This window comes from Hydractinia symbiolongicarpus, chromosome 2, assembly GCF_029227915.1.
Source record: "Hydractinia symbiolongicarpus strain clone_291-10 chromosome 2, HSymV2.1, whole genome shotgun sequence".
NCBI lineage: Eukaryota > Metazoa > Cnidaria > Hydrozoa > Anthoathecata > Hydractiniidae > Hydractinia > Hydractinia symbiolongicarpus.
In genome coordinates, this window is record NC_079876.1 from 24,201,518 (window position 1) to 24,225,409 (window position 23,892).

Below are 23,892 nucleotides of genomic sequence, written 5' to 3' on the forward strand. Positions count from 1 at the left end.
GAAGGAGACCTTCGTGCTATTTTCTGGGAGTTACAAACGTAAACAAAGATGGCCATACGGCAATCTATTTTCCTGGAAGAAGTCACAATTTAAAACCATGTGCAACTAATGAGGTAGTCTTAAAGTCCTTTCAAATTTTTCCTAATTTAAAAATAATTTAAAAGATAGCTAATGTACCCAGCTAAAGACAACCTGACAGAGTTTCCTTCAGTGACTGGAAGTCTTGTCGTAGAGTATTTGTGTGATGCTGAGGGTCTTGGGTTCACCCCCCCCCCCCGGCCGCGAGACTATAAAAGTGTGAATCTAACCTTTCTGCTTAGCGTTGAGAGCGAAAAAGGATTGGTATATATCTCAGTAGATTGTCCACTTGAGCGATTGCTGTGATTGTACAACTTTTGTTGCTTTGATGAGAGCTTTAAATGCACAAGGACCAAAGCCCTCTTCCTGGTTGATAACGGTTCCAATATAGGAACTAAAGAGGTTATGATCTTTGTAAGTGTATGAGACCAATGCCAGAACTTGGTTGGACACCACAGCTGTGGGCAAAATATCCAGCTTGAGGTATCACAAGTAAAAAGAAAGTATATAATGTAAATAGAGTGACAGCAGAAACAACAGCAGGTGCATGTTTTATCCTTGAAATCCAAAGAACATGCCCTGTAACCCAGGTTGAAATTCATTCATACGCAGTTCAGGCAAACCAAAAATAGTGCTGAGAGCAAATTGGAAGCCTGTAAAGTCCAGCATTGTAACAATATAATGGGAAAGTCTTAGGCACAATGTAAAAGAAGAAAATGCACTCAAAATTATACAGGACTTCTACTCTAATACAAAGACTTGTTGGAATGAAATTAAAAATTACCACAAGCTTTCTTCCAGCATTGATCAAACATCTGGTGAAAAGTGTTCACCATTATATTAAAACTCTTTTTAGAAAAGTATTTATTCTTTTGGGTTAGATTATTCTGTTTGGTTAGTTGTTAGTTATTTTGTGTTTTCCGAACAATTGCCTATAGAGGCTAACCTTGGGTAAGTCTGCTTCTGTACTAATGTTTAGTTCAGGAAACGAATTTACTTGCGATAATCGGAAAAAAATTACCAATAGGGACAGAACCTAATTTACAGGGGTCTCTTATAGTAGTTATATTTTAAGCTATGACAGTAAACACCTCCTTTGCAGAAACCAATAAAAAGAATTTTAGCTATGTAAAAAACTGCTAAGGCTGTTCATATCAACTTTGTCATGTGATTTCTAGACTACAGAGCAGGCCATTTCATAAGGTTTAAGGTGGACATGTAATGAATCGAACGCCTTATGAACTTTGCAAATGTAATGTGCATGAAATCTTAAAAAATCAATTTGACAAATGTGAAAGTAATAACCAAATTCCTTTACCCCTATACACAGCACAGGGGTATTATTTTGGCTTGGGTACCAAACAGCGTGGAAGTTTCAGCGCATTTAGGCATTTAAACCCACTTGACAAACAATATTTAATATTTAACATTAATCTTGTTTTTACAATGCTACCAATGGATCATAAAAAACATTATATATATACTTAAAATTATATTCTGTTATTGTGAAAGAGTTTTTTGTCTTTTACTGATTTTATTTATTCTTGCCAAAACTTTTCAAAAAATCATCAGAAGGTGAACATATACAAAGCCTGAATGTTTGTTAACAAGCAACAAAAACAAAACTATATGAAACATAAATATAGCCATATTTTAGTAACAATATGTAATAATAGTACATCCTAAAGTAAAAAACAAATCAATTAAATCTATGAAAGAAAGGGAACCTTATATAGAGCTTAAAAAGTTGGTCAACAAGTCTTTTTTTTAAAAAAAGGTCAATTTTTAAAAAGCTTTTTTGTTCTCAAGATATTCACATTTAAAGAATTTCAAATTTAATTATGCTGCATAGATTATGATTCCATCTATATAATAATACGCCAGTTCCGTGTGTCTGTCTGTCACTTTTGCAAAGTGGATTACATTCTTCAAAATTTTCTTTAACAAATTCTATAAAAAATCGCCTATAAAATTGTTCTGTAATTTACCAAACTTTACCGATAAAATAGTATTGACGTCAAAGGAAAGTTAATTAAGATTAGTGAAGCCATTACAATGCACTTAAAACTTTGAGGCCAAATAACTTGGAAACGAGGTGGTGACGTCAATGTTTTTTCACCGCGTGGGTAACTAGGGACAACCTTGGACCAATTTGGGTAAGTTTTCCAAACCTGGGTCCCCAAATCCGTTTCGGAATGGACGGTTTGATGACGTCATCAAAAAACCTTTAAACCTTGATATCTCTGCAACCGTTTGTCAAAGATACATGATCATATACATTTTCTTAATCAGCATTTCAAGATCTATACGATGAAGGCAACAGGTATACAAATTTCTAAAAAATTATATTTATTTTGTATTTGCACTGCTGACGTCAGCAAAAAAACTAAAACAACCTATTTTTTCATTGTCCTTCTGCCTAAGTGAATTACTCCACGGGATTTATCGACTAGTATTTAATAATAATAATAATAATAATACTAATACTAATACTAATACTACTAATAATAAATAAATAATAATAAATATTAATAATAAATAATAATAATAGGAAATAGGAAATTTTTACATTTTCTGTCATCAGTAGTTTTCGACCTGATAAGGGATGTGCATTTAAGATTTTTGACAAACTGACACTCGTTTGCTTGTCTCAGGCCTTTTAATCCTTTACTGACGACGTTGATTGGATTGATCACATTTGTTTGAGTGGAAACGCGCCTTTAGTGTAAAGAAAAAAAAATCTTTTTTGTTGTGGCATCTTTCTTTTTAAGTTTAAAGAAAACCCAAGGTAAACATATAGGACCTGTAGAGCTTACCCAAAATTTTTTATTGCAAACCAAGTTGCAGATCTTGAGTTATGGGTATTCACGAGCCTGTCAAAAATTTTATTGCAGACTAAGTTGCAGATATCAAGTTATTGGGTATTCACTGTATTGTGTTTTAAAATGACACATCGTTTACAAAGAAAAAAATAGAGCAATCAAGAACATTTGGTTTAGTAATAAAAAAGTATTGGAAATAATGGTATAAAATTTTTTTTTATTTGTATACAAGCATTTGCTTATTATGGATGTCTGTTCTTTTAAAAATTATATTTATTTATTTCAATAGCTTTCTTTCTTTTTAGCACTTTGAAACAATAGCTTGCATGTGAGAACAGGAGGTTTTGTTATATCTGAATGTTATGGATTGTGCATGTTAATAATAATAGAAAATAATTAAGTTTAGATTCTTTGTGCAGACATGTGAATTTACATCATAAAACTTTTCCACATACAAAGTTACATTGAGTATATATCAATTTATGCCATAGAGATTTATGTTAAAAAAAAACTTAGGGTCTGTCTGTGGGATTATTTTTTAAATGAGTTTGAAGTGAATTCTGAAGTAATTTGTTTCTCCAAAGCAATTAAAAAAACAATCGAAAACATAATAAATTTATTATCTGAGGTTATATCTATTAGTTATTATCTATACTTACTAATTTTTCTTTCACAACTGGTATTTTTCCTGCAAACCTAAAAACTGCCAAGACCATCCCTACTTATAAAAAAAGATCTAAATTAGAATTAAAATTACCAACCTATATCTTTACCCTCAAATATTGATAAAATATACGAATGAAGCAAACAAACCCTCTACAAGCATCAATTTGGCTTTAGGAAAATATACTTGGCTTCTCAAACTATTCTGAATATCTCTCAGAAAATTATGGATGCTCTTGATAAAGGAAATTATGGATGTGGAGTGTTCATTAATCTTCGAAAGGCTCTTGATATGGTTGATCATGAAATTTTGCTTAAAAAGCTTTTTCACTATGAAATTCGTGGTACCCCACTCCAATTATTTTAGTCTTATTTAATAGGACGTCAACAGTTTGTATCCATCAAAGGAAATATATCAACTAGTAATCTTATCAGGCATGGTGTCCCTCAGTGCTCTGTTTTAGGACCTCTTTTTTAATTTATATTAACGACCTGCAATGTTCAATTAATTTTTCTTTGGTGCATCACTTTGTTGATCTCTTAAACTTCAATAAATCTTTAATACAACTAGCCAAATTTTGACCTAAAGCTTATTTGCCAATAAAATTTCTCTTAATGCTAGTAAGACTGAGTACATTGCTTTTAAACATGCACGGAAACCTCTTAATTACGATTTTAGGCTTTTTATCAATGGTAAAAGGCTTATACCTAGTAATTGTATTAAATATCTTGGTGTTCTATTAGATTCTGATTTAAGCTGGAAGTCTCAGATTAATGATACTGTTGCCAAGCTCAAGAGCGCTAATGGAGCTTAAGCCTTTAAATGTTGTTATTCTAGTTTGCGATGCCATTTTTCATTCACACTTGCAATATTGTAATCAAATTTGGGGTCAGTCAAACAGTCTTGATGTTAATCGTATTACTGTTTTGCAAAATTTTGCTATTCAAATCATGTCCTTTAAATCTCGAAGAGCATCATCCAGTTACCTGTATGGTAATCTGGAGCTCCTGAAATTCTCTGATATTGTCCAATGTCACAATATTCTATTTTTACATAAACTATTTCATGAAAAATTGGTTTGATCAATCTCCCTGCCTTTAATACTATTTCTTTTGGTAAAAACTCAATTAGATTTAATGCCATGGAAATACCATGGAAAAAACAAACGTTAAGCCGAAAATGATGATGATGATGATGATGAATTCCTGAAATGAATTGCAGTCTTTAATGACTAAAAAGTTTGTTTCCCTTGATTATTTTAATCTTAGAAGTGATCTGAAAAAGTACTTTGTTTCCTCTTACTAATCCTTCCTGAATTGTCAGACTTGACCATTTGTTTCCCGCATGATTGTTTATCATTTGACCCACTATTTTGTGTGTTGTTTTGTGCATCTCGTATCGTTTACTGTAATTGTCCAAGGGTGGCCATACCCCTTTCCTTAGCTCCTTGCTATTAGGTAGGTCTCCCTTCAATAGCTTTATATATTTTAAATTTGTTACCCTGACTAATTATTATATTTATTTTCTTTTTCTTTATATTTATTTTATTTTATTTTTACTGCTATTGATAAATAAAATATCTATCTATCTATACTTTTTTGAAGCAGTTATAAAAACTATATTTTGATAATTTCAAAACAGGTCTCGTTTTCATTGTTTTTCAATGAATAATTTTTCAATAGTTTTCCAGTACGAAGTGCAAGTGATGTTTTTGTTTTTGCAATCCCATTTTGGTAATTTTTAAAAAATAATTAAAAAATAATAGTAAAGAAATAATTGACGCAGAGAGGAATGTGCACACTAAGCTTACTACTCAACATGAAAAATTGTTATTACACTAAAGAATGTTAGGAAGAAAGGATTAATGGTTATCAAAGAAACAAACAATGTGATTCATTCCTATTAATAATTCTTTTCAAATTTTTAATTAATTCATTTTAAAGTCTTTAATTTTCACCCTTACATTCATTTGAAATTGTTTTACTACTAACAATTGTGATGATTTCAACTTTTACAAATTTTGTGTTTACAAAAAACGCACTTTAGGACTTTAAGAATTTCTTTTATAACTACAGCACTCAGACTTCTATAGCTGCAACACTGTCAGTTGGTGTTAACTGATAAAACATTTTGTTTCTGACACTTCCTTGATATATATAAACTAATTTTAAGTGGTGTGCTTAAGGATGATGAAAACGAGACTTAAATGCTTTATTGTTGGACTGTGATTTTAAAAGATTCTCATCGTTTGTGAACTATCTGTATCAAGATGCTAAATTTGGGATTGTGTGAGGCCGACAGATAAAAAAAAACAAGAATGTTGTGGTTTTGTGTTTAAAAACTTGGTAATCATAAAAAAATTGTTATGTAAAATTATGGTTTAAAAGGAGCTGTTTATATTTGACTTTTAAAATCAAACAACATTTTTAAAATACTTTGACCAACACTTCCTTAATTCAAACTAATTTTTGTTACAAATAGTTCTAGTAAACTACTGTAACTTGATGCTAATTTTTGTTTTATGTAAGGCCGTCAGACAAGAAGAAAAAAATTGTTGTGGCTGGTTCTGCCTCTTGGTAATTATAAAAAAATTGTAATTAAGTTATGTAACTTTAAAAATCAAACAACATTATTAAAATACTGTGACACACTTGTTTTATTTGTTAGGAGAATCATTTCATAGAATATTTTTTTGATTTTAAATACACATGTGAATACATCAATAAAAGATAAGATTTTAGAATAACTTTTAATAGTTCTGGCTACATGCATAAAAACATTGATAATAGAAATTGTTTTACAATGATTCATTTCTTGCAATCTTTAGCTTATGGTGTAAAATGCCAGTGTAATTAAAATGTTTTTTTTATAACCTTAAAATCATTTAAAATCTCCTTAAAAAAAATATTGTTTGCATATGGTATTTGTAGTGTCTAAATATCTTAAGTTGCATAACTAAATGTCTTATAAAAGAAAAAATTAATTATTAATCATAAAGTTTTGTGAATTTTAAATGTTATTCTCTTCAAGTTATTGCATGTAAATGAAGGAATTATGTAGAAAAGAGGAGATCTTACTTTTAAAAATTTTAGTTTTCTTATAATCATCAGGTAAATCTGACATTTCTATTTTTTTATTTAAACTTTTGTAAATATGTAAAAAAACCACTTTTGTTTTTCTCATCACATAAAGTTTGCTTATATCTTTTTTACTTCACCGCTTTTTCATGTCACAGGCTTTAAGAGATCTTTTTGCTATTTTATTGCTGCAGTTGCATTTATTCAATGTTAAATTTCAGTCTGCAACTTTCATCCAGAGTAAGACTATAACTGTAGCAAGTCAGAAGTTTTGTTTATTTGTTCCAAAGTTCTACCGTAAGAGAAGTAATGAATGTGAAGAAATGAAATGAGTGTGGAAGATTGCAGGAAAAAATAGTATAGAAATATTTTATCTAGAACATTGAAAACAGCCTTTTCTGGCTTCATAATATTCAGCTATACTAAAAGAAAATTAAATGAAACATTTATATACTTTCCATGTGTGACAATCATAGAGCCAAAATCTAAATTTCTCTGCCTGTTTACTGATAGTTTAACACTGCATGGCTGTTGCCTTACGCAGTTACACATTCTCAATGGTGAGATTTTTATGCAGCTTAAGTATCTCGTTAATAATTAAAAGCCATATTTCAAGTAACATTTTGTTATAAAAATAAACAAACTCAAAAACAATTAATAAAAGTGCTAAATGTTTAAGCTAAATTTATTGCATCAAAAATTTATTGTAACAAAAGTTAGCTTATTAAAGAAGAAGATGAAAGAAATAACCAAAGAATAAAAGACTAACTAAAAGATGAAATAAGAAGATGTGTAGGCTGCTACTGTTAGGGTTTTTTAATATACTTTACTTGCTTATTTTAGTTACTATTTTATTTTTTTACTTTCTAAGCTATAGCTGAGATAGAAAAAAAATTAGATGTAATATTTGTCAAACTTTTTTATGTTCATTTGCATGATAATTTTTGTCTCTTTATGTTTATCTCTCTTTTGACTAAAATATCTTGTGGTTTCACTAATTTTATATTCTTACTAGCTGTAAGTTCACATAAACTCTGTGGCAATCCACTCATTGGCAATTTCTACGTTATTCACCCATTGACAGGCCTGGAAATTTGGAGGAAACGATTGTTTCGTTTCCGTGACATTTCCCACGAATCAATAAAGATGGTAACAATAAATCGTTTTCCTTAGACAATATTTCAAATAATATTAATTTTATATTATAATACATATACATATTTATATTATAATATTTTACTATTATGGAGTAGGTCTTGCCACTAACTAGGGCCATTATGAAATGGTTCTCCACTTATTTATCGGTTTTAAGCTAATCGTTACCTTCATTAATGTATCGTTTCCGCAAGGTCTACTTCACAGAAACGAAAAAAATGTTTTTATCGTTTCCGTCAGCTTCAAATTACGGTAATGATGAATCGTTTCCCTAGACTCCACAAATTTCCAGGCCTGGTTGATACTTATTTTGAAAATTTTTATTTCGATATTTACCAAATTAAACAAATCGGACAATGCACACGTACTATGCTTGTCCCTAAAAGGGCTAAATATCCCTTACATGATGGTAGTAGAAAGGATGTACATCAAATTATAGGCAGTTATGTGGGAAAGCTTTTGAGACTGTTGTTTTTTTTGCACTGTCTGTAAAAATATGTTGTGCTCCTCTTTAAAGTTTAGTTCAGGAGAAAATGGTACTCTAGTACGTGCACTATTCTGTTTTATAGATATATACATTGAAATGTAATTGCCTAGAAAATTGTTTTTTTCCTAAGGTATAAAAAGCTTCAATGCCTCCTCAAGGACTGAATGATCAAGACATGGCTGCAAATTCTGTCAGAGATATGCAGGTTGCAGATGATAACGAAACAGTGGATAGTCCTGGTTGCTGTAAGCGATGTACTGACAGAATCATACTGGCATTAGAAGGATGGTTTGCAAAGTACGTTCCAGTTTTTAGTAGATTTATTTTACTCACCTTAATGCTCGATGCCAGAACTTCTTTATGCTTGCTCTTAAAAATGCAATAATAAATACAATAAAAATGCAACACAACATAAAGAGAGTTTGTTTGCCTATGTAAGTTTGATTGTGAACGGAAAAAAAAATAATAACAGTTCAAACGTTAAACGTGGGCTGACATTAAAAAGGTGGGTAAGATTTTTATGTAGTTGGTTTTCATGATATATAATAATATGAAGTGTATGTGACAGTCATAGTGGATGTGTTCATTTTCTTTTGAAGTCGCCGAAAAAATTATGTCCTAGCGGGTTTATTTTGTTTACATCACGTGATGAAAACAAGCCAATTTGATTTGCTGAAATAAATTTAACGGTTAACTTTCGAAAAATGGTGTCCTCTCACCACCAAAAATAAAAACACAAAAGAATGATCCCTTCGTCTTAAAAAAAAGTAAAAAAGTGGTTCAAATTTATTATTTAAAAAGAAAAAAGTCCAAGTGAAGAAGTAGAAAAGTGAAGTTGGAAGTGGGAAGTGGAGCTACAAGTAAAGTAAAGTTAGAAGTAGGAAATAAAGGCTAGAGTTTGAAGTGGATTTGAAATCACAAATAGTAAGAACTTTGATATTTTTAGACTTTGCTGGGTGCAAGCAGACTCGCATTTTTCAGGAAAAGCCACTTAAAAGCCTCAAATTCTTAAAGTATTATATTTTACCACATTTTTTTTAAGAAAACCTAGCTAACATCTTTGTTTACATTTTGTTGCATAATAAACGTGTCCGCTGGCACGTTACTAATGTGTTTGTCGTAAAATTCAAAACGATACATAAAGCTGTTAGCTGGCTAACAAGCGAAAAACTTTGGTTTGTTGAACTCACTGCAATGTTATTAAATTCAAATTACTTTTGTTTCCCTTAATAGGTGTTTTACTAAGCATGCTTAAGATTTAGCTAAGTGTTTCCAGTTTAAGTATATTTAACTGGGTGTCTTAGCTACTGTTAGCTAGCTAATGTTAGCCTCCCCCCAAGGCCTGATCCCCATCCCATAGGTTATGTTGTTACGCCTCTTCTTTAGATATCTATAGCTAGCTACCTTAGTTACCAAACTTCTCTTCTTTTTGAGCAGGAATTATGATGTAACAAGCTAGCTACCTACAAAATCGTTCAAAGACTTGAACGTCTTCAGGATAGTTTGACGCATTTTTTTGCCCACAGAGTATAATTCTTTTCACATTTCCTGTAAACATTACAGGTGGACCACGTGCAATATGTATTAAGTGTATTAAGTTTTTTTTTACTGTTTTGTTTCTGACATCCTGTTAAACCTTTGTCAGCCTACATGTGAAATGCCAGATTATTGTTACAAGGGGCTGTAGACTTTGATTGGAAATTTACGTGGGTTTATGACTTTATTTTACTTTATGAGGGGATGGTATGGTCGTTTTTTTTGTTTGTGTTGCAAACTTCTGTTTGTTAAAATTTTGTGTAAACTTTTGTGGAAATAGACCACATGGAATATAATGAAAAAACAGATTTTTGTGGAATTGGACTCCACTGAAGGCTGTTGTGTAAGCTAATGGCTTTTTTATATTTCGTATTATAAACTTTTGATTGGGAGAATTAAACTGTATGTGATGTCATTTTCGCTAGAAGAAAATTCCATGGTTTAACGTTTTTGTTAAAATTTTTAAAATTGTAGTAATAACCGTTTGGTGATGATTAAAAAATTACTAAATTTCTGACTAAAACTATTTTGTTTTTTATTTTGTAATCTAATTACAGCAATTGTAGCAAGCAATCTAATGTTATCTAATGTAATCTAATTACAGCAATTGTAGCAAGACAATTTAGTGCAAAGTTCAGCAGTTAGCCCACAATGGTCAATGTGATAGTGACAATGTTGAAAGTACTTGGACTACTTTGAAGAATTGTCTTCTAGAAGCTTCTGATGATACCTGTGGGTGGACGAAAGGACCAGCTAGACATAGACAGACCTGGTGGTGGAATAATGAGGTTGACCAGTGTATAAAGGAAAAGAGGAAACTTTGGAAAGAGTGGAAGTCAGGTGTTAGTAAAAATATTTACTTAGAAGCTAAGCGTCGCGCTCGTACAGCAGTGTATAAGGCAAAATCAGAAGCAGAGAGAAACAGATATGCAGATGTGTTAAGAAGGGAAGACCAGCGCAATGAGGTATTCAAGATAGCAAAGCAAATGAAGAAGACTAATCAAGATGTTGTAGGTGAGAAGTGTATACGTAATGAAGAAGGTGTTTTGGCTATCACAGAGGAGGAGAAAAGGGTAGCTTGGAAGAATCATTATCAGAGGTTGCTTAACACTGAGTTTGATTGGGACGAGGATAATTTGTCTGATGATGATGTTGTAGAAGGACCAGCTATGCAGATCAAGACAGAACGGGTAGTGGAGGTTATTAGGGAATCTTAACTCTTGCTAATCAGATTATAAAGGATGGTGCTATTCTGAGTGAGTGGCAGTTGAGTGTAATAGTGAATTGTTTCAAGGGCAAGGGTGATGCATTAGAAAGAGGTAACTATAGAGGTTTGAAGTTGGTTGATCAAGTAATGAAAGTTTTTGAAAAAGTGATTGATAAGTTACTTAGAAAAAGAATTGATAAAGATAAGATGCGATTTGGTTTTGTTCCAGGGCGTGGCACTACAGATGCAATATTTTTACTCAGGCAGCTTCAGGAAAAGTATTTAGGAAAGAGAAAATCTCTATTTTGTCTTTGTAGATTTAGAGAAAGATTTTGATAGAGTGCCACGTAAAGTTATTCGGTGGGCTATGAGAAAATGAGATGTGGATGAGTGGCTAGTTACGATGGTACAGTCTATGTACAGCAATGCTAGAAGTCGTGTCAGGATTAACGATTCACTTAGTGATGAATTTAGTGTAAATGTTGGTGTACATCAGGGTTCTGTACTTAGTCCTTTGTTGTTTATTCTAGTCTTAGAAGCGCTGTCGATGGAGTTCAGAACAGTTTGTCCATGGGAGTTATTGTATGCAGATGATTTGGTTCTCATAGCAGAGTCGATGGAAGAATTAGTTGAAAAGTTTGACAAGTGGAAGAAAGGACTAGAAGAGAAAGGGCTAAAGGTAAACACAGCAAAGTCTAAATTCATAAAGTGTGACCTTGTAGTTGGAAAGTGGCCTTGTGGAGTTTACAGGAAAGGGGTTGGTAGTAACTCAATTTTTTATCAGACTTGCAAGCATTGGGTACATAAGAAGTGTAGTAGTATTAGTGGAAGGTTAAGAGCTGACATTCAGTTTGTATGCAAGCGTTGCAAATGTGAGATTATAGAGAATGAAGTTTTTCTAGCTTTAATGATGTACAACAGTGGCTCGTTAGAGATAGTTGAGAACTTCTGTTACTTAGGTGATATGTTGGGCAGTGAAGGGGGTGTTGGAAAAAGTGTTACTTGCAGGATACTCTTCTTTTGTTGACTAGCAGAGTCCTGTCAATTGAGGTAAAAGGTAGGTTGTATGAGGCCTGTGTAAGAAGTGTTATGTTGTACGGTAGTGAGACATGGGCAGTGAAGCAGGAAGATCTTGATCGTTTAGAAAGGAATGATATGAGAATGGTTAGGTGGATGTGTAATGCCAGTCTGAGAGACAGAAAGAGTTCAGATGAGCTAAGAAGCAGGCTAAGTCTCCGTAGAATTAAAGATGTTATCCAGATAAGAAGATTGAATTGGCTGGGGCACTTGGAAAGAATGGAGGAGGATAATTGGGTAAGAAAGTGTAGAGACTTGATAGTTCCTGGGGCAAAGGCCAGAGGCAGACCGAGAAAGACTTGGCAGGAGGTTATAAGGACAGACTTGATAGAGAGGAAGTTGAGTTTAGATCTAACACAGTCTAGATCAGATTAGAAGAGGGTCATTAATATACCCCGTCCAACCCATGCTAGCATGGAAAACGGACGTTAAGCCGAGAATGATGATGATGAATTTAATGGGTGAGGACTGTAAGCACTGAAATGCCCAATGTTTTCTATATTTTGATGTCTTTCATAAGCTTTTTGTGTAAGATTTATGCACAATGGCAATGTAGAATATGCTGAATGAATGGATTTTTGTTGATTTGGATGTGCTCCTTAAAAATTGATCTGTTTTACATTTTGTGTAAACTTTTGTGAGGACGGACCGTACTATGTTTTCTAAAATAATGTATTTGTTAATTCAAAATTTACTCCGTATTCTTTTTTGACGTTAACGTTTAAAATGGTTGGTAAAGGTCACTACAGATCATGATACTAAAAAAAATGTGTTTTTAACCAGTTAATTTTTACATTTTGTGTATATTTTTGTATGTTATGCAACAAAATAAATGATTTTCCAGATATAAATTTGATGTTTTTTGACACTTCAGATTAAAATATTAAAGGTTTTCAACCTAATCAAACGTAATCACTTTATATATAAAATGTAAATGTTTGAGTTGTGTTATTTCTGACTTTATTATTATTGGTGTTGTACATGACTCTATACATTATTTTGATCAGCGTTTCAAGCTCTACGCATTTGTCAACATATTTTAGGAAAACAAATTGTGTATTGACAGGTCCTGGCAGATGTCATCAATATAAAAGTTACGATTCTCTTTTCCAATGTACTCCTAGGCAGAATTTGGGAATTTTGCAGTGCGAATTTCTTTAAAACAACTTAGATCTCATTATGCGTTTGTCGAACACATATGATCCTATCCATTATTTTGATCAGCATTTCAATCTGTACTCATTTCAGGCAACAGATAAACTAAATTTCGCTAATTTTTTTTGAATCCGCACTGCTGACGTCCTGTCTAAGTGGCTTCTTCCACGGGCCTTATTGACTAGTTTTATAATACTAAGCATCTGTCATGATTATACCACCTTTATGTTTAGATTAGGCTATTTTGTCGCATCTTATCCTGTTCCAACGATTGTGATAGCCGTGATTGTTTCCTTGACTTGTCTTGCTGGCCTAGTGGAATATTATGCCGAGAATCGAGGGGAAAAATTATGGGTAGCTGCAGATTCTCAAGGGCTAAAGCATCAGGAATGGGTTGAGGATAGATATCCACCACAGTTTCGTGTTGTTACAATTATTGTAGAAGATTCAAATGTTTTAACAACTGCAACCTTCAAAGCAGTAAGTTAACTGATAAGTTAATCAACAAAAATAAATGAAAAAAAATAATCAAACACTAAAACGAGGAAACCAGGATACCGAGAGAATGTTATTATAGGCTAAAATTTTCTTTTATTTATAATACCTCACAACTTCCAATGAGTATAATCAGTAATATGGATTCAAATATCTTGTGGTTTAGCCTGGAATTAGTCCAATACGAATGGGCACATGTCATTGCATCAATATTTTTTTTGTAGCTTATTGAAGTTGATCAAAAAATAAAAAAGATTGGTAATGGTACAGATATATCCTGGGACAAAATGTGTTTACCGTAAGGCCACTTCTAGATTTCTCCTGTTTTTAAATTAGTAATGTATATGTTATAGGAACCACGTTGCATATGTGCCTGGATTTAAATCCACAAAATTCATTATGTTTGCATCACTTGGCAAGCTAACGTGCAAGTTTAATTATAATGATATATATGATGTTTTTTCAGTCTGTAATTATTTGTTTCAAATAGTTTCAACAAGTCCTGACCATAAAAGTAACTCGAAGCAAATTCATTTTTAGGCCTTGCATACCGAATACAATTCTGTCACTTTGGAATTATAATTATGCAAAGATCAAGTCCTTGGATCAAAATGCCATATTGAAAGATGTAAATAACCCGAAGCCAGTAAAGTTAGTTGATTTGTTGGGTTTTGGGAAACCTGTGACTTTACATATCCCTATCAGTTAAGAAAAAGTGTTGGTAGAAATTTTGAAGCAGCTCGTTCCTGGTGTATTAACAATTAAAAATATTAGCTTACAACTCTGTTGAGGAACAATAATCCGGGTAAAAAACATTGCAGGACCACCACACGTTCCAGTCAATATAAGCAAATTTACCTCCAATATAATCACCTAAAAGTTGACTTATGTTGCCAGTGTTTCTCTTTGTAACTTACAGTTTTTTTAAGACAAACGTCAGTGCAGAATATTTTTTGTGTTTTGTCCTTTAAAACAAATTTTCAACCCTATACATGTAGTTTATATTAAAATACAACTTTTAAACTTTTTAGGTTTGGTGATCCTGTTCCTCTTACGCTATTACTTGGTGAAATATCTTATGACAATAATAAAAATATCACTGGAGCAAAAGCAACCAAAATGTCTTACTTTCTTAAAAATCAGGAAGTGTTTGTCAAAAGTAAAGGCAGAAAGGTTTGTAATAAATAACCTCGCGTTAATTAATTACTGCTGATTAAATTTATGCAATAATTATTTTGTCGGATTTGATATTGGTTTTTGCAATTGATGTACCCAGAAATATATTTTACAGAATTTATTTTTCGTTTTGTAATATTTCTCAATTTTTTTGCGATTGTATATTTTACCGAATAAGTGATCTTCAGGAAAAATTAGTCCTGCAAGACTTAATCCAACATGAACTAACCCTCTTGAGGCAGCTAAAAAAGAAAGAAAATATAGTGGAATTTGTGACATAGAAATTCAAAAGGAATATCTATGGGAAAAATAATTCCAGTTTTTAGTAGCCAATTATTTTTTTTCAGATTGATGAAAAAGGAGAAGAATGGGAAACAGAGTTTGACAATGTTTTTAAGATCGAAATACCAGGTGTAAAGATATATAGATATTCAATAACAGGGTAAAGGATAAGGTTGTTGTGCCTTTATTAAAATCATGTTGGTATTATTTTATGGAAATCTTTTTAAAGCAAATATTGTCAGCATAAACTGCTGATAATTCTCCTAAGTAGAAAAAAAGATTCTCTTGTTCACCTTTTTTTTCCAACTTTTTATGAGATTGCTAGGAATGCTTTTTACAAATCTGATGTTTGAACCCAAATTATTGTTAGGGTATCCAGTCTTGGGTGTTCCATCACAATGTTTAGTCCAATCTGCAAAAATTAATAACCTGCCAAATATTAAAATTTTTGTTTGCGCAAATATAATACACGAGGAGAAAGCTAAACAAGGATACATGAGGTAGAAAAATTTATCAATTATCATTTTCATCTTTCAGATTTCAAGAAGATTCTAGGTCAAGTCTTGGCAATGACTTGCAGTTTCTCTTCGTTGGCTACATTCTCATCATTGTCTATCTAGCTGTTATGCTGGGTAGTTTTTCACGAATCAATCATAAAGTAAGTAAGGCCACGGTTTCTTTATGATGTTCTGTGTGTCTGGTTTGGTTATTATCAAGATGTTACTTATTCTTTTTTAAGTTTTGAAAGAAATACAAAATACAATAGAAGAAACTAAGTAATAAGAGGTTTTGGAATTTAAGAAATTTCCATGTGTCCTCTTTCATCACTAGCTACCAGTGATGAAAGAGGAAAAGTTTTGAAGAAAAAAGAACAGAGGGGTATGACGAGGATGACATCAATGTGTTTACAAATTAACAGGTTAAGGCGATCCGAAAATTTACTAGAGATAAAAATTATCCTAAATACATACCTTTTAGTAAACAACGGTTAACCCTGTGATGCAGAGTCAATATTTAATATTTCATAAATTATCCCGTCATTCATGAGAAGCCACATCAGAAACTTTTGTAGTAAATAAATTATAAATCGATTAGAATTTTTACTTATTTTCTTGTAAAACAACTGTGTATATCAGATAAGGGATGATTTAGAAATTGACAAGTTGGAATTAGCGTGGACCAAGAAATGGATCAAATGAAACTTAAGTTTTGAATAATTTGATATAGGTTTGGCTGGCATTTGCTGGAGTGATTTGCATCGGTTTGTCTATCGGCATTGCGTATGGGCTATCAAGTGCATTCCAGCTTTTTGTCTCGCCTGTTCACAATATTCTGCCATTCTTATTGTTAGGTAGGAAAAGTAATTGTTGAATTGTATAATAAAAACTTGCAGTTAGCTCCCGGTAACTCGAACACCGGATAACTCGAACTTTCATTATCTCGAACCATTTTCTTGGGTCCCTTGAACTTTCGTTAATACGCTTTTATAAAAAACTCCGGTTAACTCGAACATCGAATAACTCGACCCATTTTTCGTCTTCCCCTGAAACTAATTTCTTCGGATAACTTGAACGTTTTACTCGAGAAAAGGAAAGCAAAGACTAGATAAATGTCAGATTTTATTGATTTTTTAAATTTTGCATGCCTTTTTGCACGCCTTCCCTAATGTTGTACCTTTTCCCGGTAACTCTTGCCCTACCTCTTAAAAGAAACGCTTTAACTCGAACTATAATCTCATTTGAGACTAAATTCGACTTAACGGAAGTTACGATACTCGAGCATTCGATAAGTCGAACTATTTTCCTTGGTCCCTTCAAGGTTCGAGTTACCAAGAGTTTCAATACATAGCGCCTTCGGTTGAAGAATGATTGTAAAATTCGCTTGTTCCCATAACGATTTATTTTTGTGGTGGCAGACGGATAATTTTCTAAGAACTTTTATTGAAGTTCCCTTGAAATTATCAGTTTAAGCGAAGAAAGACGGATTGTAAAATTTCATGTTTTCAACCTAAGTACTGTTCAAAGTCGTATTGTAGTGAGACCTATAAATGCTTGATTGTAGAAATCAGCTAGTGTTTTCACTTGGAAATTGTCTGTCCAATGTGAGCTGATATCTTCATTTCTCATACCTACCTTACAAACGGTAATGACTTAAATTCTTTGATCATTGGAAGAGAAAATCTATAGAATTTCGAAATGTTCTCGGGCCATAACGACCACTATTGCGACTTTCTTTTACTTTCTGGCTAACATCCTGATTGTAAACTTTTAAGCATCCATGATCGCTTTAGTTTCTGATAATCAAATTCTTATTTTATTTTTTAAGGCATTGGTGTTGATGATGTGTTTGTTATTGTGCAGAACTGGAATAACTTTGGTGGTCCAGAAAACAAAGACAATGCAATACCAGAGAATGTCGCAGTTGCTATGCGTCATGCTGTGAGTGTGTTTCGTTGCTTTTGTCGACGTCATATCTACAATATTTGTCGCCGTCGTGCTTTAGTTGTTTTTTTAACGGGTTATCTTTGTGAGCGTCTGTTGGTTGCTGTGCGATAATAGGTGCTATTTTATTCGTTACAAGTATATTCATTGCATGATATGTGATAGAATTTTTAGTTTTGAAGATATATTTCCTTTATTCTTGCTTACTATCTTACCTAAAATAATTTGTAATTCGAACCATATATTTGTCGTAACATTTATCCTTTTCTACCTAAAGAACCGTTGTAAGAACATCAAATTATAGTAAGTGCAATTGTGAATTTGAGTCTCATTAGACGCTTTGTCTTTTTGTTGCAATTTAAAATTACGTGACGTGTGTGTTGGTTGGTTTCTGTAAGTACTTAACTAATATTCGATCATATTTCGATTTTTTTATATTTTAGGGCGTATCCATTCTTGTGACGTCATTTACTGACATATGTGCGTTTCTCATTGGTGCTACCACCGTGCTTCCTGCGTTAAGATCGTTTTGTATCTTTGCTGGAATAGGTTTGTAGTCCGCTTGTGTTTACTTCTACTTCAGTATTTCTAAGTTGTAGGCGATATGTTTCTGAACGCTTTTGTGTGTAAAAAAATATTTTTGATACTTTTTAGGAGTATTTGCAGTTTTTATTCTGACTTGTACATTCTTCGTTGCATGGCTTGCATTGGATAGCAGAAGGTAAGTCATGCCTTACAGTGAAAATTTTACATATATCATTTCAAAACTTTAAAAACTGAATATGGGGCTAAAATACAATGATATGAGTCCTATCTTAATTTTCCTGACAGTCAGTATGTAATTTTGTGAAACACTGATTGATACAAAAATTTAAAATCTTTTAACGTCACGTCAATATTTACATCCTATGTTTACTTCTCCAGAAGTCACCAGTGTTAAAAGGATGATGGTGAGAGCATCACAAAACAAAACGGCTTCCTTGTTGTACATTCTTTTTTGTTTTGTTTCAGGCAAAGAGCCTTTCGCGATGCTTGTCTTTGTTGTATAACTATTAGAGATTCGTGGCAACCATTGGAATGTTCGAAGAGAAATTACTTGCAATCGTTCATGGCGAATACTTACTCGAAAGCCATTTTATCCGTGCCAGGAATGGTACGTTGTTTTGTTATTTTTACCAAGCGAATTCGCGGCTCTCTCTGAGAGTTAGCTTTTAGGCTTTTTGCATAAGACAACCTCAATTATCCACCTGGAAAGTTTAGGAAACTAGACAAGTTGGGTTTTTAGATATGGCACAAGTAAGCGTTAAAAGGTTTTGGGAGCCCACTGCGTTTTCCAATATCGACTTTTTCATACGAGATATTGTTTTTAGTACAAAAATTCGTACGAAAAAAAGGAAGCAATCGAATTTAGTTTCAGTTAGCTAAAATAAAATTGCTAGTACTGAAGCACTTATTTCAAAACCGAACTAGTTTTTGCAGGTTTCATTGGAAAACGATTTGTTGTGCATTTCACATTCAGACATTATTTTTGAGAGGACTGGGTCGATTGTTTTAAAGGCGGGTAAAATTAGATATTGTTTAAATAAAATTATTAACAATTTTGCGTCGATGGAACACACAAACATTCTTCATTTATAATCGACATAAGAGAGCTTCGTGTAAGCAGAACGAGAAGAAGTGAGAGTTGAAAACTCTAGCTCATATAATTAAAACTTTTCACCGCTGTCATCTTTCTCGTTATTGTTATTGTTGTGGTTGTTGTTGTTGTTGTTGTTTTTTTGTTGTTGCTGTTGCTGTTGTTGTTTTGCTGTTGTTGTTGGTTGTTGTTGTCCTTGTTGTTCGATCTTATATATTTCCTTTATTTTTTCAGGTCGTGTGCATGACTATATTCGTGGGTTTGTTAGCAGGCGGTTGTTACGGTTTGTCAGAATTAAAACAAGACTTTGATTTCGACTGGTTTCTTCCACCAGACTCTCAAACTGTCGCTTATAATAAAGCTATCGATAAGGTATAATTTACAATTCATATTAAAGGGACAAAATTTAGCACCGGCTTTTTTACAAGTTTGATCTTTTTGTGGTGGCGAGAGCAAGGTGGTTTTTTTTCTATATATTTTTAATCGAATAGATTTAAAAAAAGTTCTTCTGGAGAACCACAACAATATAAAACTAGAGTAAAAAGTGACGATAAGTCCAAAAAGTCATTGAAACTTATTTTGTCCAAAAAAAATATCTAATATGCTGATCTATTCGGGTTTTTTTTATTATTTTGCAACTAACTCAAAGCAAATTTCCGCGAAAATTTTCAAAATTAACCATCTACAAAATTTAATTCTTTGTTTGTTTTTTTAAATTGGGCATCCGCAAAGTTAAAATTGTCTGATGTTGTCATTATTTCTTAGTCAACTGTGAAATTTAAACGCCTTTAAGGTAATAAATAATTAAGAAAAAGAAAAAAGAAAACAACAAGAAATTATAATAAAAAATAACATTTCTATTTAGTATTTCTCAACAGAGGGTATAAACACAAATGTTTATGTTGGAGAGGTGGATTATTTTGCAGAACAATCGAAACTTGACGAGTTGTACAATAAAATCACCAAGGATAAACATATCGTGTCTGAACTCACTTTAAGTTGGTACGAAAATTATAAACAGTTCTTGAAAACCGAAATCAACTCGACGTTGTTGAATGAGACTAGTAGGAGCTTTTATTTTTTATTTTTTGTTTTATTTACCTGCCTGCCTACACATTTTTTAATTTTATTAACCTGTGTTTTTTTTCACCTAGCTTCACTTCCAAAATCTGAGGCGGATTTTTACACATACTTATGGCGATTTCTGGATAGTCCCTCGGGACTTCGTTTTAAAGGTGACGTAAAGAATAATACCAAGACCGAAAAAATTATGGTATGTTTTGATAATGCGAAAACTCTCTATTTCTAAGAAAGCCATATAATCGGGAAAATGTCACATCTTCCGCTAGGATTTTCCTTAGAACTTATAATTCAAAACACCACTTTAATTTATCAAGGGGGGCATCCTTCTGTAAATTTTAGACACGTGACTTTGATGTTTTTCTTTCAGACGACTCGTATCCGTGCTACGCATGTGAAATTAGAAGGAGCCGCAAACGAAATAAAAGCAATGGATAGCTTACAGGAGTCAGTCAATGAAGTTGTTTTTAACAATGGCTTTGAAACATTTGCATACACTCGTTTTTACATATCGTGGGAAACGAATAAGGTTAGATGTAGTTTTGTTAAAGATTTTTTTGTTTTAAATGCTATGAATAAGTGAAAAAAATGTTGTGATACTAATACCAGGGGACTGTAGAATACCTTAACAGTCAGAAAAAATGTCGTACAAAAGTTCCAAGGAAATTTCTCGATGGTGAAGTGTTTTAAAGTGTTTCTTACTCATAAAACATAAAAAGTGACTTATAAAACAAACAAACAAACAAACAAGAATAGACACGTTCGACCAAAATACGTCTAGGTATTTCTAGGTATCAAATGTTTTGTCTGTATCGAGAAAGATTTATTGCGTGTAAGGTGTTTCAATTGATTTTGTTTTTTTTGCTTTAGATCATCAGTACAGAGTTGATACGCAACTTAGCGTTAGCTGGAATCATCGTTTTTCTTGTCACTCTGTTTTTGATTGCCAACTTATGGGTGTCTTTACTTGTGGTCACATGCGTCGTCTTCACCTTAGTAAGTTAAAAATAGGCGTATTTCTGTTGAGAATTTATCGTAGGGCGCAGTGACTATTTATCAACAAAAAGGGGCGTTTTATCAAGCAGGGGTACTTATTCGAGTAAATACGGATATTTTTTGTTATGTTGCATGAAATGCGGTTGAGTTTAGATATTTTGAGTGCTACTCCATAGGTTATTATATATCTTGCAGTTATATTTGTTCAATCGTTTGACAGTAATGGCTATGTACGTTCCCTGTATGTTCTTTTAGTATTACTAAACGATTTTTAGATTAACATAGCTGGCTATATGCACTTTTGGGGATTAACAGTTGATACAGTGACCACGATCCAACTCATCCTTGCTATTGGTCTTTCGGTGGATTATTCCGCTCATATTGGACATGGTTTTATGGCGAGTCGTGACGGTGATCGCAAAGGTATGTACTTCTTTCTTTTTTCTTTGGTTTTTTAATTGATTGACTGATTGTTTCATTAATTAATCGGGTAGATTATTTGATTGATGGATTTATTGATTGATTAATTGGATGAATGATCGATCGATTGGAGGTGACTGTTGTGTAAGTTAATTTCTGATTTTGCGTTATGGTAAAATCGTAGCAGTACCTTTCTGTTGTGGGACATTTTCCTTGTTTGGTCAAGAATCAAAAGAACTGTATTCGTTTTGGGCTATTTTATAATAAAAGTTCTCAGAGAATTGCTGTTTTCTTTAACCTGATGCGAACTTCACAACTTAATTATTTAGTTTAATCATTAAAATCGAACTATTCTTGTTTTTATCATTCCAACATTTTTATAGCTCGAGCAGCACACGCCTTAGAGGAGATTGGTCCTGCAGTCGTCCACGGCGGATTTAGTACATTTCTAGCTTTTGTATTTCTCGCTGGTTCCGAATCGTACGTGTTCTCAACGTTTTTTAAGGTAGCTACATATTTATTCTTGTTGGAGGAGAACGAAAAAATTATTCCTCGACTTGTTTTAATTGATCATTTTTTGATTAATTATTTGTTTGATATTTAGTTGTTCTTCCTGGTGGTCGTTTTTGGTATGTTTCACGGCTTAGTCTATCTGCCAATCATGCTTCGATTAATTGGACCAAAGCCTTACGCAAAAGTCATTAGCCATGAAAAAACACCTGTAGAGATGAAGAGTGTTAATCACGAGGATAGATTTTCACCAATACCCGATCCACACCACAAGCAGAACGGAAACGCAGATAACAACCAGTTAAGCCCGCAAACAATCTACGATAAGGAAAATAGCGAAATAAAAAACGAGAAGAATGGATCAATAAGTAAGTAAATCTTAACGTAGCGATTTTGAAAAAATAACCGATTATGTTGGCAATTTATTATAACTATTTTTTTTTCGCTTATCAGGTGTGGATAACGAAGCATATGAATGATTAATAACGATTAATGAACGATTAATAACGATTAGTAAACGATTAATAACGATTAATGAACGATGGACGTATTCTGTTGTCTGGCGTAATTTTTGTTTTTAACCTAAAATCATTTAGGATACTACTGAAATTTTTACAAATCACTTGAAATGTTTTTTTAGGTAAACATTGAAACGTTGTGAAGGTAAATTTCTGCCCGGAAAATACAGTTTCTAAGTATAAAGTATAAATATAACACTATAATAATAACCATATTCCGTCTGTCTGTTTGTGCGGGAGAAAAAAGTCGTGGCATGAAAACACGAAATGTGATAGTCAAGAACGGGTGAACCCGTGGTTTTATCCACGGGCTATCGAATGTATATATTATAATGGAATCGTTGTTATTATATTGTGTATATGTAAATATATAAAAACATTTTTGCAACACTTTTAATAACTATTTATGTTTTTCTGTATGATATTTAAATTTGGTAGGAATGTTGATTAGTTATATTATTTTTATGCACTGTAAATGAAGATGTAAAAAATATTAGGGAGAAACTTGACTGTTGTTGTTTCTTTTCGTTTTGTATAGTTCGAAAACATTGCATGAAGTTAGGCTAAGCTAAAAACCCACTTTAAAACCCATCTTGTTGTCCAGTGGATATGACATCTGAATGGGAATCATAATCTAAAACTAAAAAAAACTAAAAAATTCTTTGTTTAAATTCACTGTTAACAAAGGATTGTACAGAGGGGTACCCTTGCCGAGAAAATTCAAGGCAAAGTTTGGCATTTTTGTCAAGTTTCCTCAAAATGTTGAAAATTCTTCAGTGTTAAAAGGCTAAATATAATTTCGGTTTCAAATTATTTTTTGAAAATATATCTAAGATTATACTCTTATGGGAAAACTTCTCTCTTGATGTGTGAAGAACAACCTCGTACCTTCATGGTATAAAGCGTTTGCTTCCAATAAGGGTGGGTTGGATTTTTAAAGTGTTCAAAGCTGGCTGTGAATACGCGAGTCGTAAACGACGACACGAAGGGCAATTACCATTAAATTTTACTCAGTATCCAACTGTTTTTCAGAAAATTACCTTAACTATGCTAACCCGGGCACCTCTTGCCCTACATAAA

The 23,892-nt window shown here is 32.6% G+C and overlaps 1 protein-coding gene across 4 annotated transcripts; it reads left to right on the forward strand.

The window, feature by feature from the left end:
- Window positions 1–21: 21 nt before the first annotated feature.
- LOC130630292 (patched domain-containing protein 3-like) lies at window positions 22–23,321 on the forward strand. 4 transcript variants are annotated; one of them, XM_057443732.1, is made up of 22 exons: window positions 22–113; window positions 8,414–8,580; window positions 13,492–13,738; window positions 13,978–14,051; window positions 14,294–14,404; window positions 14,785–14,926; window positions 15,277–15,371; window positions 15,749–15,869; window positions 16,439–16,562; window positions 17,537–17,649; window positions 18,096–18,201; window positions 18,307–18,373; window positions 18,664–18,805; window positions 19,523–19,660; window positions 20,154–20,352; window positions 20,443–20,561; window positions 20,739–20,897; window positions 21,239–21,364; window positions 21,640–21,787; window positions 22,168–22,289; window positions 22,389–22,662; window positions 22,748–23,321. In XM_057443732.1, the coding sequence occupies exons 2-22, from the start codon at window positions 8,429–8,431 to the stop codon at window positions 22,771–22,773; spliced, it is 2,805 nt and encodes a 934-aa protein (XP_057299715.1). In that variant the 5' UTR covers window positions 22–113; window positions 8,414–8,428; the 3' UTR covers window positions 22,774–23,321. The 4 variants fall into 4 exon arrangements, 3 of the variants coding, with proteins under 3 accessions (XP_057299715.1, XP_057299714.1, XP_057299716.1); XR_008982063.1 differs by lacking the exons at window positions 22–113; window positions 22,748–23,321 and adding exons at window positions 6,534–6,674; window positions 21,859–21,928 and having other exon boundaries at window positions 22,389–22,481; XM_057443731.1 differs by lacking the exon at window positions 22–113 and adding an exon at window positions 6,535–6,674.
- The last annotated feature ends 571 nt before the right edge of the window (window positions 23,322–23,892 follow it).

Coding starts and splice junctions, on each gene's coding strand:
- LOC130630292 (XM_057443732.1), top strand. CDS start 8,429: ATGCCTCCTCAAGGACTGAATGATCAAGACATGGCTGCAAATTCTGTC. Junction 21,365..21,639: donor CATGCGTCGTCTTCACCTTA/GTAAGTTAAAAA, acceptor AACGATTTTTAG/ATTAACATAGCTGGCTATAT. Junction 22,290..22,388: donor TGTTCTCAACGTTTTTTAAG/GTAGCTACATAT, acceptor TTTGATATTTAG/TTGTTCTTCCTGGTGGTCGT.